Source organism: Falco peregrinus, chromosome 4 (assembly GCF_023634155.1).
Source record: "Falco peregrinus isolate bFalPer1 chromosome 4, bFalPer1.pri, whole genome shotgun sequence".
Classification (NCBI taxonomy): Eukaryota; Metazoa; Chordata; class Aves; order Falconiformes; family Falconidae; genus Falco; species Falco peregrinus.
Window position 1 is genome coordinate 45380751 of NC_073724.1, and position 18921 is coordinate 45399671.

The following is an 18921-nucleotide window of genomic DNA, read 5'->3' on the forward strand; positions in this document are numbered from 1 at the left end:
TTCTCCAAGAATTTTCCTTTAAAATGCAATGTGGCTAAAATACAATAAATTTAAAAAATCTTTGTATTTTATAGTACATTAACTGTCAAGTATAGTACATATTACAAGTGAAATAAAATTTCAAATATGCAACACTATTCTTTGTGAAAGCCTGTGTTTTCTGTTAAAAGGAAATCCAACTCAATTTTCCTTTGGCTACGGGATTTTATTTAACATTTTAACAGTTTTGTTTTACATAATAAATAAGCAAAAATGCTTTACATTTTTAGGGAATACATAGATAATTCTGAGCATTACTAGGCTGTTTGTTTTGCTTGCTTTTTCACCTACATTTGTCATATAGCTTTATCTGCATCATATAAAAAAAGCAAAATCTAATGTTCAGGAAAAAAATGGAATAGTAAAATTTTCTCTCTGTTGTTTTTGAAGTGTGACTGAAATTGAAACTGAAAAAATACTTAGTGTCCCATCTTGTGATTTTTAGCGGAACACTGTTACTCTGACAGGTTTCCCATTCATTTGCACTTTCTCTCAGTGATACATTCTCCAATTTTACACCTATTGTCCACTGTGCTTAATTTCATTAAATTACTTTAATACCCTTTTTCAAATTACAGGGCTACAGTGACCTAGAGAGAAGTCTATTGTCTTATCACCTTATTTACATTGTGGTGTTTCTATTAATAGGATAAAAACTTGGAGACCTCAATAAGGGATTAATGTTTCCAACTTCACATTTTGCTAAGATATTCCCTCTCTCACTTCTTCACTCTCGTTCTCTGTATCATTTACACACTAGGTCTGAACTCCCCTAAGGGTTAAAATCCTATCAAGTCACATGACAAAGGTGTCTGTAGCAGCTCAGACAAGTACATCAGAGAGAAATTAGGTTATTTTTCATAATACATTCCAATTCACACTCACTGTGGCGACATAATTTTTTCAAATTATTAAAAACATTGCCACTGTCAATGGCTGGGCTGCATTGTGCAGTTCTATGTGCAGTGTTCTATGAACATCTGTAGTTTAACTGACTAAAAGTCGTATTTTTCTCTCAATATAGTTTACTCATGTTCCAGATGTGAAATTTCATTCCAGAATGAAAATTGCTGTTTCTATTTTGGAATAGCAGGGAAAATATATCACACATTTGCTTTTTAAATCAAAGGTCTTTTCTAAAACCTACCCTGTATTATCATATGTGAATGCGTAATTGATTCATTATTGCCTAGCAGGGAAAGTTCATGTACCTGAATATCACATACTGTAAAACATCTGTGGGAGAATGATGGAACACCTCCTCTGCTCAGGCTCATTGCATAAAGCCTGGAAGTGTGAATAACAAGGTAGACGCTGGAAAAATATTTTGTGGTATTTTACTGAAAAATATCAATGGCATTTTTTAACCGAAGCTTAATTTGGACGTTCCTGAAAATATGTTTTCATAGTGAGAAGTACTTACAAGAACAGAAAAATATACCAGATTGACTTTGCGTGCAGCAACGCCACTAATGAGGTATAGGGGAAAGTGTAGCATGAGAGTTGTGCATCAGGTTTCTTTTTAATGATGCAAACAATGTCAGTTACTGCTTTATAGGGCATGGTTTTAATTTAACAAAATTAACATACGAGTCTTAGAATAATTGCATCTTTTAAGGAGGTGAGCCCGTTTATTGGTGACACTGGCTGGGAAGGCTGTTAACCAAAGCTGCTATAAAACCAACTGGTGTCTCACTACTTCAGTTTATGAAGTCCAAGTGACGATCATATTCACTCATAACGTTTCTGTAGACTCCCTAACTTCTCTAGTGCTGGACAAAGCAAGGAGCACAGCTACGCTGAGTGAGTGAATATGCTGGTTTGGTTCTGCTTTTGTTTTTTAAGTCAGTAATCTGGTAATGGCTGATTAGGTACGGGTTGTATTTATCATGGAAGATATTTCCCATGCTTTTTTCGCAAATGAAGAAGTCAGACAACTGTGAGCTTCCAGGTGAACACAGGTTTAGCTTCTTAATAAAGCCTTCTCTGTTAACCTTTCAGCAGGAAGCAATAAAAATGCTGAAAATTGTTTTCAAACATACGTTTTAAAAGTATTTTTGTGTACTCATAGCAATAAATATACATACAAGGGGTGACAATATTATTGCTGCATATAAAGGATAGAGAACATGTAATTTTTAGAAGTGTGTACTTCATTACATTTTTATCTGACAAGGTGCAATCCGTGAGCAAGTGTTATTTCCATATTGCACAAGCCAGGTAAGCATCTTCTTCAGCAAAGGTCTCTTAGAGAGTCTGGTAACAGAGAGAAAGTTTTAGAAGTGTAAATTAGCCTTGAATTGGGGCTAAGAAGGGTAGCTAAATATAGCTGACACAGTTCTACAACAAACTTTATTGTTGGTATTTACAGCTATTTTTTGGGAGTCCGTTGTTTTATCAAGACCACACAATGTTTGGGAAAGTGGTTGAAAAACAAAGTGGACTAAGTGTTGTCAATTAAACACACACAGATCCATATGTCTCCTTATTTGTAAACTTTACAAAGAATTAAAAAAAAGGGGGGGGGGGGGTGAAATCTATTCTTAATAGGCGGGACAAAATGTAAATGTGTGCTGTATGAGTTTCACTTGCTGCAGTTTATTAGCATAAACTGACGTGGGTGCAAAGCGTCCGTTCCAAACCCCGATGTACTCAAACTCTGCTTTACTACAAGTGCAACTGTGGGGTTTGTGGTTGTACAGTGACTTTTGACTTTCCATATTCAGATTGTCCACTGGCATTATTTGTGAAGTGCACGAATCAGTCAAGTATTAATCTTACCTTTGTGTTGACACTGAGATTTATGCTTAAGGAAGTTCAGTGTGTTAAAAGCTGAACCTTTCAAACTTCAGAAGTCAACTGGTAAGTTTAAAATACAGCATAAATGTTCATTATTCCCTTGACTATAAAGGAAACATTTCTGGTGCTATTATTAAGATGTATTTTTGAAATACTGGTTTGAAAATCTGCACAGCCTTTTCCCAGAATACTCCGTGAAACACAAGGGTGGTTTTTTATTTTTCTTATTACAACATTTTATGAGGAATAGTCTTTAGTTCCTGCTACATGATTTGTCCCAATTTGCCATGACAAGGCCTGTAACCCTTTAATACGTATTTTTGTATGTATCAATTTGTCATATTGTTCCTTGTCAAGACAAATGGTGGTGGTAACAATCTAAGGACACTGAAAGCTATGCCAAAGAAATCAAATTTAGATTTGATTTATTTAGTTTTAAAACCTTTGGATAATTAATAAATAAGCTTTTTCCAGACTCAGTTCTGTTTAGTTAGTACAGCTGCATTATGGATACTAATAATCGCTTTTCTTTAAACAAAGTTCATTTATCAGGATGCTTAACACATGGGCGGAGAGTTGATGCAATTTTTCACACAGTTTGTCAAAAATACCTAAATTAGAGTGTATAGTTTATGATAAAAGAATCCTGAATATATTTTGAGAAGGAGGGGTTAAGGAAAAAAATGTTCTTCATATAAATCTCTGCATATAACACCTATCATTTGATTTTGTTGCACACTATGAAATAACAAAAATAAGATCTGTAACATGTCTTCTCACTGGCACCAGAGCTTAATCTGTGACAACGAAGCATGGAAGCTAGATGTAGGGTGTTTTCCTGACCTTGAAGGTACTGTTATTCATGACTTGCCAGGAACACACAAGTCTGTCCCTTCTGCTGACCTTCAGCTATGCTCAGTAAATGTAACCATTTTTTCTCATGCTTTTTGCAAATCATTGCAGTTTAGCTTCTTAATTAAATGTAAATACTCCTCTATTACCGTCACCTTCCATTGGCTATTATTACAGAAGTTCCAATATAATGGGGTAGTGCAGATTCCTTGTGGGTTTCTGGAGAAGAAGCTGATGAGGGGCTTTGGTTTTTGTAAATAAATGTATTTACTTCTTCAGAATTGTATCCGTAATTTTCTCCTACATGTCCTGTCGCTGTACATGATGAAGATTGAAATGTACCATGTTTGGCTAAAACATGGTGATAATTTAGAAGCACAAATGGAACTTGTCCAGAGGATCTCACATCCATCACACGTTCACTTTCGGAGTCATGATCAAGCTTTCCAGTCATCTCATTGTTGTCCAGTTCATCTAGATTTGTAGCGTGGTGACTAATGTGCCCGTATTTGGGTTCTTTCATACAAATCCTTCTTGTCTGCTCATATACTGAGGGCATTGGCAGGAGGTGACTTAATTGTCCTATAGCTTTAGACTGAAAACATTCTGATTTTGGCAGCAAGGAGTTAGCTATTGAGTTTGAAAAAGAACTTTCATTGTTGCTCATTTTTTCTGGTAGGTCTCTGTTAAAAGCTAACTTGTTTTCCTCTTTAATGAGGTGGTGAGGTGGCTGAATCCTGGTTTCTATTTTGTTGGGTTTCATGATGCCAGAATCATAAATCTCTTCTTTGTATCTGCTGCCTGGCATGGGTGCTGTGCAGCTTGTAAAGTTGTCAGATAGAGCATCTTGGCTGTATCTTCTGTTTGATATGGGCACTTGCAAGAAAGAGAAAATGTTAATTACTGACAATGAGTTCATATAATAGTTAGATGCTAACACTTTTTATGACTGAATTTTGACACCCATTTGGTTTGGGCCGGATCCAAGTCCCAGTGAAGATGTCAGAGACAATCGCATTTCCCTCAGTGTCTTTGGACAAGTCTCTTTAAGACTGTTGAAAAGTTAAAAAACCCCACACCAACCCATTCAGAAGGGCCAACAGTGTTGAACAATTCTGAAAAGGTTTTCCATGTGAAAAGCCCGTTTATTTATTTGACTGAATAATTTTAAAACACAAATTTAATATGGTTAAATTAGGGAAATTCAACAAAAGAAATATTTGGAAACGTGACCTGCTATCAAAAAGCTTGACCTTAAGTAAGCTCTTTTCAAAGATTTATCAAATGTTTTACCAAAGGATGGATAACATTTATTACATGTCAGTGATTCAATGATGAAAGTAAAGCAGAATTTATTCTTCCCATCACTCTGGAAGTGTATTGGGCACTCACCCTTGTAAGGAAAGAAGAGAGTGTGCAGTAATACATACTGACACGTCACTATCTAATTCATGATACCTATTTGTGATATACATAATATCTAGCTTGTGTCACATTAAAGGCTGTGCTTTTTCTCTTTGAAAAACTAGCATCAGATATTAAAAATATCTATTGAAAAGCAACATAAATACTTATTGAGAAAGCTCCATCTCTGCTTTTAAGGTACTATCATTTAATAAAGCTGAATGTATAATATAAATGTAACATACACTGAGAATGTTTGTTTGAATATAGGAATACTAGACCGGATACGCATGGAATTCTTAAAGTGTTTCTTAATTAAATTGATTCTTAAATTTTCAGGAGAGTATGAACCAAGGATTTCTATTCAGGGTTTTCCTCTAAAATATATTGAGTGATCTTAGTTTTCACAAGTTTCTGCATGGTAGCTGAACTCTTGAAATAATTAGAATTGTTTTTATCATTTTCTGCTTTCTTTATGCAGCTTTTCCTTTTTGGACACTCCTGTCTACAAATAGTAAGAGAAAAAGCCACTGGTTTACTCCTATACAGTATAGCTAAATTTAGGCGAGTACTAATTCTTTGCACTGTTTTGTATGAACAGTTTGACAGTTATACTACTCCTCCAAGGCATATTTGAAAGTTTTATGTTAAAGGTTAAATGAGGCACTTAGCAAATTTCTCAAATTAAACCTAAACTCTATTTTGTGTTATGCTTGCTGAAAGCCCTGGACACCTAAATGCCTTTTGTAAAAGGGATTTTCTGTTTTTCTAAAAAATTTATTTAAACGTCTTAAAGGTTTTGGAGTTCCCCTGTAGTGGTTGCTGACGTAACTGTACCCGCTAATAATTAAATACTCCCTGTGCTATAGTAGACTGGCAAAGCCTTCATGTATAACAGAGGAAGCAGAAATAGCTCAATTGTACTTCTTTTTATATGCAGAGCTTCATTAATTTCAGAGGGAGTCGCACCACATAATTAACACCAGAATTTAAACAGGAATCTGGATGCAATTTCTTCTTGATTGACCCAACATCCTCCTAGAAACAATAATGTTTCAAGTTATTCTTTTTAATTTTCATTTATATATTTTGTTCCAAGAAGTATATGCAGTCCTAAGTAAACTGAATTCTCATCAGCTGTTGAAAAATGGCCCTTTTAGATCACAAATCAAAACAGGGATTCAGCCACGTGCTTGAGTATAACTTGGAAAATTTACCAATGTAATTATACCACTCTAATTTTAGCACACATCTGGCATTTTTACTATGAATTAAGTATATGTGCTGAGAGTTACTGACATATAACTAAGAAGGTTTAACTAATCTGGTATATTTGTTCTAGTGTTTTTCCCACTTGAGACATCCATAGGAGTGATGGGTTTGTTCTCTTACTGCAGCATGGAGTATTGTTACTTTGTGGATCTAATCTCTTAACAAAAGATTGTCCCTTTCCGTTTTTAGAGCCCACACTTGTAAGAAGCTGAAGCATTGCAGCAGCTGGCCCCTGTCTTTTTATTGTCATTTTTGTCATCTCAAATTCTGCTGGGCTGATGGCTGCCACCTTCATACCAAGAAGTAATTTGCATACTTGGAAATTTTGTTCTCAAACATGGTTCTCATCTCTTTTGCTGAGGAAGAAGGTAAGAGTCTGGTTAATTGTTTGCAGGCTTCCATTAAAGTTGTCGGCACATTTGTGGAGTCAGACTAGACAGTTAAGCAAGTCGTGTCTGCAGTGCAATGGAGCCCAGTCATTTTTGTCCACTTACATTCAGAACAGTTACTGGAGCTAGGCTTAAATCTGCTTTTGTCTTCCTTTGCAGACAAAAGCCCAAGTATGCCTGGGGACAGACTCCTCCTGGGGAGTTTTTCATACAGAAGTTAATAGAAAGCTGACAACTGCTTTGTGTTGCTGTAGAAGGGCAGCACCCCAGGATTGCTTCCACCCATCTGGCATGTGGGTATTGCCAGAGTACCTGCCTCAGCAGGTGCGTGAGGATCTCCCATGCATTCTGTACTTTTCCAGTGCTGAAAACACATTACAGTCATTGAAGTCAGTGCATTAATTTGGGATGCTTTCTGGGCCACTGTTCTGCCAGAGCAATCCAGCTATGCCAAGCAAGGTAGATACACTGCACATCTAAGGTTGTGTGTCATACCAGAGTGATAACAGCTTTCTAGAAGGCCCTTTATACTTACTTACACTGCCTCCATTCCTAGCAGCCTACAGCTGCAACAGTGAACTTAAGTCCTTCAGGCATCATGTCTCCTAATTCTTGACAAGTAGCTCTGCTTTCCCACTGGCGCACAGGGTGCAACTTGGACAAGTTGAGGGAAAACCTGGAGATTAAGAGCCCCATCACCTGGAAGCCTGCTCAGATTTCAGCATCCAACCATCCAAGTGGGAACAGGAAGGCTCCTCCAGCAGGTATTGATCTTTTTTTAAAACATACCAAGTATTTTCATAGCTACAGTGTACTGCAGCAATCTTGCCCCTGTCAAGCTGAGTGCTGTGGTGAGGAGCGTTCCCTCCTCACCTTCAAATAGTGCAGTCAAAGATCAGATGGTGCTCAATGGGGAAAGATGCTTGCCCAAAAGGTATTTCATTCACAAACATGCCTTTCTGTACCAAGACATTAATAGGTACAGCTGCTCCTTGTTCTCTCATTGCCCCTATTGCACTAAAAATGAAAGAAAAGCAACTTGAAACCAGGTTAAAGCAAAGAAAGTCTGATACTCAGCACTGATCTTCATGCAAAAGGTATGCAGTCCTTATCAGCAGTTTTGTATCCTGTCTCTGAAAAACTTGTCTGTTCTTTAGGGCACAGCTGATCCCCTCTTCATGCATGCTTTGTCTTGCATAATTTTTCCTGGGCTTTCTGATCTACACTAACCTCAGAAGAGTGTACTGACAGTTACTGTGTTTTGAAACGATGATATAACAACACTTGGATGTTTACTTGTAACCCATGATGTTTCAGTATGTTTCCTAATTCTTTGTGCAAAAGGACCTTCAGAGAAGAGCAATTACTCAGTCGCTTTGAGTTTTGCTGAAGACCAACAAGCAGAGCCACTGTACTGCTCAGGTCACATTGCAAAGGCATGCTGATATTCCTCTGTGTCAAAGAAGACAAAGATACAACAAGGTCTTACACTGTCCCTGCCCATGGAAAAGATATTTTTTCAGGTTAGCTCAATATCTGTGCTGTGTCCTGACCTGAACCCTAACTGCAAGTCATCTGAGGCGTGGGCTGATGTTGTCATCGCTATGGTCTACATTATTCACCCTCCAAAAACAGTAGTAAGACAACACGATCTTCAAGACCTCTTTGTCTCTAGTGGAATATACTTTTCAAAGAAGATGTCATCTATTTCTTCCAGTAGTCACTGGCTAAACTGGGACAGGGGGGTGATTTGGGGGAGGAAGATAGACCGGAGCTTTTTCACAGATTTTCTCAGTATTCTTCATCATTTCCTCAGTTTTGGCATAATCCGTGTCACTAAGCTTCACACAGATAGTACAGACTGGCCAACAGCATAACTTAATGAGAAGTGGGTGCTGTGGTACCTACACTAGTAATGTATCCGTTCAAGTGTACAAAGGAAAATTCCCTGACTATGAAGATGGTTGCTTCTTCTGAAGTGAGTTTCTTTTCTGATGACTAGGCCAGCTGGAAGAAAGTGGAAGCTTTGAAACCAGATTCTGAGGCAGCAGCATCTGATTTGCAGACAGTTTTATCTGCTACGTGCTTTTCCAGAGCTTTGATGGCTTGGCATGATCATCTTAAAATCTCTGATCTCTCCAAAAGAAGCTATTTTCCATAGAGAAAAATGTCTCTGGCCTACGGCATTTTTGGCAGATGCTGCTATGGATGTGATGTGGAATAGCCCTTGCATCCAATCCGGTTGCCAGATGTCATATTTGGCATTGTCTTTGGATTGAAGATAATGACACTAAGCAGATCCTCTCTCCTTTGAAGCTTACTGGCTGTCAGTTTTTCAATGAACCGCTAGAAAAAGCAGCAGTTGACAATGTAAGAAAGATCAGATGCCCCTTTCAATTCAAAGTAAAAAGTCACTTCCAAAGGTTCAAATTTCTCTTCTGCCACCAGCCTCAACAGAAGTATGACAAGGCTAATTCTACCTCAGGAGGAATCAAACTCTGAAACAATTAGATATAAATCCTCTTTGCAGCAGAGGCTCCATTTTTCTTTCCCCTCTTATAACACTTGAGTGTGAACTCACGCAATGACCTCTGACCAGGCCTGAGTTTGACCATATTCTTTTTTCCTTCCTGAACAGTAAAATTGTTAAGTGCTTTTGCAGGCAATTAATTATACCAAGTCAGTTTTCATCAAATGCCCAGTAGCTAAACATCCGTTAAATACATCTGTGCTCAAAAGAGAACCCACATATTCTGATGTAAGCAACAATATCTGAGGTAGAACAAGAATAAAGAATCACTGGTATCACAGTTCCATTTTCCTGTTCATGAGGAAATTGAAAAATACCAACAGTTGCTTGCAGGTTTTTGTTGGGACTTTTTTTTACCCTAACATATTTAACACTATTGCTATGGAATCCTTCTGACTTAATATATTTACTAGGAGTTATCTGCCTATATCAACCGACTGATGGTAAATTGCTTGTCTGCTGCTATGGTCGCTAGGCTTTTCTGGCAAATGTTATGGCCACAATCAATTTTACAGACTGTTCTCTGAACAGGCTGTTCTTTCCACATCCATTCTCAGTGTTCTGAGGGCACCCTCTGACCAGGAAGGGATGGATGTACTTTCTCAGTCAGTCTCATAGCGTCTGTTAGTCTGTAAGCAGAGAAGAAAAGCTGGGCTGACTTCTGTACACCTAGAATAGCTTTGTTCCTTCAGACTTACTGGGTTCTGCAGGATTTACTTCAGTCTTTATACTCATCCTCAAAAGATGTAGCTTTTTTTCCTTTTCCACTAAAATGCAACATCTTTAGAAAGGACAAAACCATTTCCTATTTTTGGTCTAAAGCTACTCCTTTTCAGCCCTGCCCACAACAGCGACAAAAGGAAGCCAGCACATCAGAGGAGCATGAGCTCAGAAAAAGCATTTAACCTGCACTGGGCTGTAAGAAGAGCTTCAGTCTTGTTCATATTCAACCTAAACACAGAACAGCAAAATAAAATGCTACAGTCAGCTAGGTCAGGTCAAATGGTCCTGTGAAGGACAAAATCCTGGGAAGAACTTACTTGCTGCTCTGTTGGAGACACGTTCAACGTCTGATACTATCTTCTGTCTGATGTAGCAAGCTCAGCTTTTAACATCTGCAGATATTCCCTTCAGATCTAGGATATCTAATTTCATGTCCCTACATGAATAAATGCTTAGTTTCTGGTACTCAATAACCCTGAGCCTATCTTTTCCAGATTTTTTATTTTAAATTTCCACTACTGTTTCCTCTGTCCCATCCTCAATGAAGCTAGAAGTGTTTCCATATAACTTTATAACCGTATAATGTCAACGTAATTTATAACCGTAATATGTCAACCAGTCAGTCCTCATCACTGATTTTAACTAACCAAAATGATGTATGCAGATAGATGTAAACATATATAAGATCTAAGGATAAGAGTGTATCTTGAGCTTGTTTGCATTTAGTTACTTTATAGCTTTGCAAGGCTGTTTCCTATAGGTTGCCACCTCAAAGAAGTCAATGTCTTCAGTGCTTCCTTCAAAGCATTTGAGCTGAGCATCTGTGTAGAGAGATAATGCAGCTGACTGGGGAGAAGCACAGAAGACATTTTTGAATAAAGCAGGAGACAGTGCATTTCATTTACTCATTCACTGTAATAGCTGTAAGGTAAAGACATTCAGAATGGCTTCTTACTCAGAAAGGACAACCTTCAATTTTTATGGAAATAGATCACGTTTATTTTAATTGCTGTATGCGAGCTGAAGTACAGTTGTTTCTTTCTGACTTCAGCAATGACTTACCTGAGCAATTCCCCTAAATAACTCTGATATACTGCAAAATATGAGGGTAGGTTGTGCCAGTATCGAAGGAGACAGTATCTCTGCCCTGTTCTAAAAGTGATTCTCATGAAAAAAATTTTGCAAGTAATGCTTTAATAATATTCCTAATCAAGTGCTAATGGTAATGGGAAGAGAGATGAACATGTGAATACTATAAACATAGTGGTTGTTACACTTCACTGTTCCTGATTTTTTGTATTTCCTAAATACCTTGTAATTCCTGTTTTCAAACTGCAATTACAAATCTTCCCCAGACACCCCACAGCTTTGCTTTTCTTTTTTTCTTTTTCTACAGTGACACCCACCTTCATAACTCTGTGCAAGATTGTGTCGAAGGATATTCACTGGCTGCTCAGGAAGATTTTTGGATGGTGACTGGCTGTTGGGTACCAAGGAGTTGGCGTAATGCCACTGGCATTCTCCATTTGTCTGCAGCGTACTCAAGAAAAATCGAGCAACTTCACAAGGTGCTCCTTGAGACTGCCCAAACTTTGAAGGCAGCATTTGCTTTTTGCTACTGAAGACATGAGAATCTACAGGGAAGTGTCCATAATGGTAAGAGAAAGGCAAGCTATATGACGGGGCATATAAAAGTTCACTGTTTTCTGAATGGAAGTTTTGTTCTTGAATGGTGGCAGCATTCACTGCAGGGCTGGATCGCCAGTTTCCCACCTGGCTGCATTCCAGTTTGTCTGTTTGGAATGAGCTGTATTGCTGGGGGAAATAAAATAAAATAAAATAAAAAGAAATTAAAAAAAAAAAAAAGGAAGGGAAGAGAGTTAAATGACTAACTTTTATATGAAACCACATAACATATCATACAGGCACCCAGAGCTGGGCCTCCTTGAACTGTGATCTCACTGGCTAAAGGGACTGGCATACCAGCGCATTTAAAGTTCCTTGTCTTCATGATAACTTTACCTTCACTTAACATGGGAACAGAAAACTATTTTGTCATCCTAATATTAAGGGTTTATTTCATAATTTTTCCAGTTTGATTTTAGCTAGTAAGTGTAGGCAGTTTTAAATACCTGAGGGCAGATGTTCGTTGCAAAGCACTGGAATTCACTGATAAATGGGGTAGCAGACCATGAATATGATTTTGTATATGTTGGCATGTCGAGCTTTAGAATGGCAAGAAGACAAAATCTGTCCTTTGCATGACCTATCGCAATGATTTTCTCTTCCCACTCTCTCCCACCCTCTTCTCCAGACTCCAAATCCTTTTTGGGCTCTCACTGTCCCGAATGCAGTGTATGTGCTAGATGCAGTCAGTGCTGTTTGAAGGTAACAGTAGCCCCTTCCAGCAATAGTCTCAGAATGTGTCATTGTGGGTGTTGGTCTCACCAGCCCAGTTTTATAGACAAGCTCCATTGTTTCCTTTCACATCTGGTTTTAGCTCACCCAGTGATAGTGAGAGATACTCCAAATCCCACTCCAGTGCTCTGTCAGCTAGGATTCATTCTTGTGATGCATTTTCCAGCATAAGGAAACTGCTAATACCTATGTGACATTAAGAACTCTGCATATCAACAGTGAATGAGGTGCATTCTAAACCAGCCCAAATTTTCACAACACAGCTATTCTTAGTACATGTTTTTATTCTTTTTACCAAGAAAGCATGTTGTTTGTTAAGTACTTTACATACTCCATATCCAAAAGGTTTTGTGTTTGCATCACTCGCCAGAGTTGGTTTGTACTACTTGTGCTGTCCACCTCAAGAACAAAAGGGTCTAATTGCATTCCAGCCTAACAAGGGAGCTCCTGCGGCAGAGCGTACTATAGTCAGTTTTACAGTAAGTTCAGTTCTGGATGATCTCTGTCCTGTCCCAAGCACTCTATGACAACAATTGGTAAGTAAATACTGCTGAAAAAGTTACCTGTTGTGGGTAAGGCGTTGTTCTGAGTTTTGCCTTCATTTTATTACTTTTGGGTTTTACTATTTTCCTTGTTTCCTGCGAGGTAGATACTGAGTTTCTGCATGAAAACTGTGACTTAGAAATAGTAACCTGGTCCAGTGACAACTGAAGTTCCTTATACTCAATATCTCTGCAAAAGAAAAGTCCGATAAAATACATACTCAAACATACCACACAAACACAAAATAGCTCCTTTGAAAATACATGTTAGCTTTGACAGTGTTTTCATTTTCATTCTTCCAAGATTTTCACTGAGTCTGTAGTGCAAGTCTGGGGATGTCAGCAGGCAGTGAATCTTATGATCTGACCCAGTCCCCACTCAAGTCTTTCACATATGTTCCACTGGGAACTGTGTTAACATCTTTGTACGAAGTGTCCCCACTCTCTGAACCTAAACTGTGCGAACTTCTTAGCCTTCTGTGGCACCCTGCAGTTCAGAATCGTATCCATGTCAGCTGACAGAAAGGCACCGATCAATTCATCTGTCTCCTCCTCAATCAGGAATTGGTCTCTGCCCTGGCTCTCACAATTAGCCCTAAGGAAAGGAAAAGGAGCAATGTTCCTCTCCTGTCAGCACGATGTGCTTTTAACTAGAGCACATGAGCTGCAATGTTGTTTTTATGACAGTCTCTAGACTTTCATTTCTCCTCTGTTCTGTTCAGTTTTATTTGCTCCACAGACAGGGCAGATCTTTATACAAAAGAAGTTAAAAACCAAATCAAGAACACACTGTGGATCATATTTTGAAACAATTAATTGATAACGTTCTGATGGTTGAACATTTTCCTCTGGTTTTGTCAGTAGCAACAGTGGAACATATTTTTTAAAGGATAACTAGAAAAAAACTATTTCTCTCTCAATTTCTATCTAGAACTCATTTCTATCACTTTTTGATGATGAATAACCTGGAAGTAAATTCAAGTTGAGAATATGCTGTTACATCCCTGGCACGGTGTCCTTCTTTTTACTCAAATCACTTGCCCCAACTCATGATACTCAACCAGATTGCAGGACTGAGTCTTTCCTTCATGCTGCTGGCTCTTAAATCTGTACAGGAACGAGGGCAGCATTAGCCAGTGTATCTAGGGGTCAGTGCCTGCTTCAAGTAGCTTAAGGGAACACTCTGTGGTTCCTCAGCTCACACAGTTTAGATCCCTAAGTCAGGTATCAGTGATAACATTGTAATATGCAAACACACATGATCCTACCACACATCATGCAAACACATCTTACTTTCAATCCAGATTTGAAATGGACCCATCTAGACAAAAGAAAAGAGTGTATAGTTCCCTGCTTTTTTGCACTATTCAACAAAAGGGAGCGGGCACACCCCCTCCCCTATTATCTCTTCAGTCACATGTTTCACTATTACTTATCCCTCTTATTCATTATAGATTGCTGTCTCAGGTTTATATGAAGATCGGAATTTTGTAACGCCTTCATGACTTGAACTAGAATTCATAAACTGCAGATCCAAACTGCTGTATGTTCTGCAGCTCAGTGGGAGCTACTTGCCATTGTAAGAATGTAGTTTTGCCCTGAGTAACTGTGCAGCCCAAGGCAAGTGAGGGAATCCTTGGTGATTCACCTGTCCCTCAAAGGTGGAGTGCTTCCTACCGTGTCTCTGTCTCCCAAAATGACGCTGTGACCTCTGCTGGGTAGCAGTAGTTTTCACTGGACAGGCCCAGTGCAGTTCTGCTGCTAATTACAGAACTGGGGTCCAGGCCTAACGCAAATGGCTACCAGTGTAATTACATTCAAGCATATGGCATACAAGGCAACCATCAGTAATACTAGTTCTTTTCAGCTCAGGAGGGAGGATATGAGAGAAAAGTGGCTGTAACATGCAAGCACAGAATGATACTGGAAGGCACAAGTAAAACAAACTCAAGGATTTAATTAGTAATGAATCAATTACTGATAACACATAATGGTACAAAGTATTTTGACTTACGTAAGGACATAATTGACACTCACTATGCAGTGAGGCCGTGATGAACGGCTGTTATGCACAATAGTAGCATAGCTCTGTACCCAAACCCAGCCTCCATGCTTGGACAGTAGTCGATAGTACTTGGTTGTGACTTGGCCTTTCACCAGCACTGTGAATATGATAAAAAAAAAAAAAGCATTTCACATTGCTTGGACTTGTGATCGCTTCCTGGAGAGATGTATTTGCAAGGCAGGGACTTTTCTCCCTCCTTCCCCTCCCTTAAACTTCCTCTTCTTCCCACCAAACTTTAAACAACCCCCTTATAAAGGTGGCTGTCCTGCCCTTTACATAGTTTCACAAGGTCACATTATTGTTTACAAATAGTACATTGCAAACTATTAAGGTTTGTCTTCCTTCTTTTCCAGTTCACCCTTCTTTCTTATGCTTACATTCTGCAAAAACAATTACTGTTTCTGATCTTCTAACTGCAAAAGAAAGGTTCAAGACAGAAAAAATATTTTGAAGCAGATGCAACTAGCTTGAATTTTTTCCAGCACATTTGGAAGCACTTTTGTCAATCATAGCTTGATAGATTATTGTGTATTTTGCAATGTATTTCATGCTATGATGCTTTTTCCTCTGTAAGCTCTACATTTTAAAGGTTGATGTAAAAGGGTAAAATTCAAATGCTATTTGGTTCTTAAGCACACAAATAAAGACAAGGACAGAGAGGTGGACTAGTTATCTGATAGTTTTCACTAGAAACGTAATCCTCTATACACCGGTTTGGATTTTCTGTGAACAAAGATGTTTTGGCACAAGGCTATGCTACAATAGGAATTGTGCAGCGTCTCTAAATATTTAACCTAGCCACAAATATTCCTGTTTCAGTGCCAGGCATTTGTCTAATGATTCACTAGAAGCTAACGCTCAGCCTTCAAAGGTGGTTCTTCTCCTGTGTGACCCTGGAGCATTCCTCTAGGAAACTCGATAGTCTTACTTTTCTATACAATCAGTTATTCATTTTAAATTAGGAAATAAGCTGCTGAGCTTGCTACATAAATGATGCCCAAAAAAAGTGATAAATAGCAGCAATTCCTTTATATAATACATGATTAAGAAATGGAATTGCTGCTTGCAAATGTAGGGCTTGTACTAGACAACTTAGTAGCAAAGCACACTGTAATTTTGTTCTCCCATTGTACATGCTTGGTGCAGAAGCAGATACATAATAAGGAAATAGAACAACAGCTTTCTCTTTCAGCCAACTCTAGTAGAGCAAACGAACACTTGAACTGAAAATATATGGCCTTATAATTAGTGTTCATAGAAGATTTTTCTCACAGGGAGGGCATCCAATATTAAGTTGGGAACTAAAGAGTGCATGATCTTTGGGGGATTTTTCACTGTTTGGTAATTAACTATATGGCTATCAGTCATCACTGTGGTTGACTTTTTTTTTTGTTCAGTTGTTATTTGGGCGAGTAGTGGTTTGTAATTTCAATAGTAATCAGAGACCACAATAATGTGAATAATATGAATTGCCCAATGCAAGACTGACAAATAGAAGAACAAGAGTTCTTGTTCTTGCTGAAAGGTCTTCTAAGTCTGTAACATATAGATCAACCCTCTGGGCTGCTTACTCTCCTGTCCATCTGGGCACATCACAACATACTTAAACTTTTCTTCAAATCCATTTAAACTCCCTAAGAAAATCAGGCTCTTACAAAATGGCTATAGACAGATCTTTCTGGAAGTGTCAGTCCTCCCTCCATTACAGGATATGGTATCCATTTGTTCAGAAAGCAACAAGATAAAAACCAGCATCTTGCAAGACATTCAAAAACCCATCCTCGCTGACATCAAGCCACTACTATTTAGAGTTTGAAGTCTCTCTTGATAGCTTTTTGCCTCGTTCTTGCTGGTGTCCTTTTTCATGCCAGCATTTCTAAATGGAATACTCTATAGGGTAGATGTGTGCATATGTACAGATATTTAAGAAAAACATGAGGAATATGTGTGTAAGTATGTAAACACACCTACAAAATATAAAGGCATGTGTACTCTTTATGTGCTGTGTATCACTCCAAGGTAAAGGTCTTGCAGTTGCTACTCAAAGATTCCGTGTAACAATGCCAAATAAGCCTGTTCTAAAAATATTTGTAATAATGGCAGCTATATGCCATGGAATCACTATATTTCTTGTTGTTCTATAATCCAAATGGTCCAGTTCTGGGAAATGATGCTTACATTGTGGCCTAGATAGCTAACAGATATTTTTCATAAAGTGGTCTAGGCTTTTCATAACTAAGACTTCGTGCTAGTTTAATGGTCAGGTTTTCCTTTAATCCAAAATGCCTTGCTACTCAGTCTTCCAAAATAGAAATCAGTGCTGTGATGGATTGCTAGCTATAACAAAGTTCTTCTGTGTGCTTTGGGACTAGCTTTGACTTTCTCTCTCTCTCTCACCAATTTTTTCGAAATCCCTGTTTTAGCTCTCCAGTTAAGGCAGTACTTTAAAAGATGTGAAAACCACTGATGACTACAGTTTTCAGCTTTTCTTCCTAATTATATGGATAAACCAATATTTCTCCTGGGATGGGGGAGGACTCCATGTCTCCTGCATTTTTAGCAATCTGAGGAAAGTCTGACCTTGGCTAGGGGATAGTAGCTGCGATACAGTAAATGAGGTCAATTTCCTTTTGGCTCTGTGTTAAATTACCCTGTTTGATGCTGATTGGGAAACCTCAGAAATGGGAGTGAGGTAAATCCACTACCAAGACAATCTGTGCAGGCTCAGGCTTCTTGGTGGCCTCTGCTGCAATCAAACCGGGAGGATTCAGTGGCTTTAGCCTTGGCTCTTGGATGTGCCATTTGTAACTGGGTGTTCCGCCGTTGTGGTTCCCTCCTGGTTTAGCAGGCAATCTGAAAAAGGCACTGGGCTGGCTGGGCTGGTCCTTCTGGTCTGTCATAGATGGCTATTTTAAAAGGTTCCAGCAGGCTCACAGGCATGTGGCTGGGAGTTCCTAGCCTGCACTTAAGGGTACCACTAAGTGAAATGGACCTCTTGGTTCCTCACTCACAGTGGTTATTGGTTTAGCTTCCCTGGCGCACATAACCCAGTGTGTCATCGGTCCAGCCCTCCAGCAGCACGGTCAATGGACCGTGCCCTAGCAAATTCGACAGTTCTTTTGCCCTCTTAAAGCCTAGTGCAGCTCTGACAGAAGGTTTAATTGCTGGGGGAGCAAAAGTAGACTCAGTGCTGCAGACAGAGTGTAAACTGTGCTCTGCTATAGGATAGATTCTATAAATACATAGGTTGACTTCCAGGAAGCAGCAAAACTGTTTGGTGATGACATCAGCTGGGCCCAGGGCTTGCCTTGCCAAGGCATAGAGATGTGGCTTTTGTAAGAGTTTATGTGGGAAAAGCAATGACGTTACAACATGTGGGATGCACAAAGTCCTCCTCACAGAGAAAGGATGGTGCAAATGAAGTGATTTCTCTGAGGCCAGAAAAATATTTTGCATATACTGGAACAAAGGAATATTTTGTCTGTATTGGAGCAGCTTCTCTATCCTGTCTTTTAGAATGCAAGATCCTTAGGCAGGGACTCACTATATGTGTGGCCGCATTTTCCCAGCTGCAGAACACAATGTATATCGATGGTGCTATAGAAATAAATAAAACTAGTTCAAATGCAAGTAGTTTTTTCATATAGCTGGAAGCTAATCAAATATTTAAAACAGGAAACACTTGGCTGCCAGCACACCTTAGGCAGATATTCACTTCTATGTTTTCCTCAGTCCGGTGTTCTTGTTATAGCACTTCTAACTTGTTCTCCTCACTGTTTCCTTTGTTTTGTTCTCTCTGCTGCCTAACTTAAAGTTCAGTTCCTTTAGGTCTTCAGTTTGGGATTTTATTTTTTTCCTCTTTGAAAAAGCAATTTGTTACCCTAGGTT

At 38.7% G+C, this 18921-nt stretch overlaps 1 protein-coding gene across 1 annotated transcript in view; it reads right to left on the reverse strand.

Annotated features, from left to right (window-relative positions):
• Positions 1 to 3841: 3841 nt before the first annotated feature.
• Positions 3842 to 18921, reverse strand: part of SIM2 (SIM bHLH transcription factor 2) — a 58980-nt gene continuing 43900 nt past the window's right edge. The window contains exons 8-11 of the mRNA XM_005229491.2: positions 14983 to 15130; positions 12990 to 13158; positions 11415 to 11823; positions 3842 to 4566 (exon numbers count right to left, since the gene is read on the reverse strand). Coding sequence (XP_005229548.1) covers positions 3842 to 4566; positions 11415 to 11823; positions 12990 to 13158; positions 14983 to 15130 — 1451 coding nt within the window. The remainder of the gene's footprint in view (positions 4567 to 11414; positions 11824 to 12989; positions 13159 to 14982; positions 15131 to 18921) is intronic.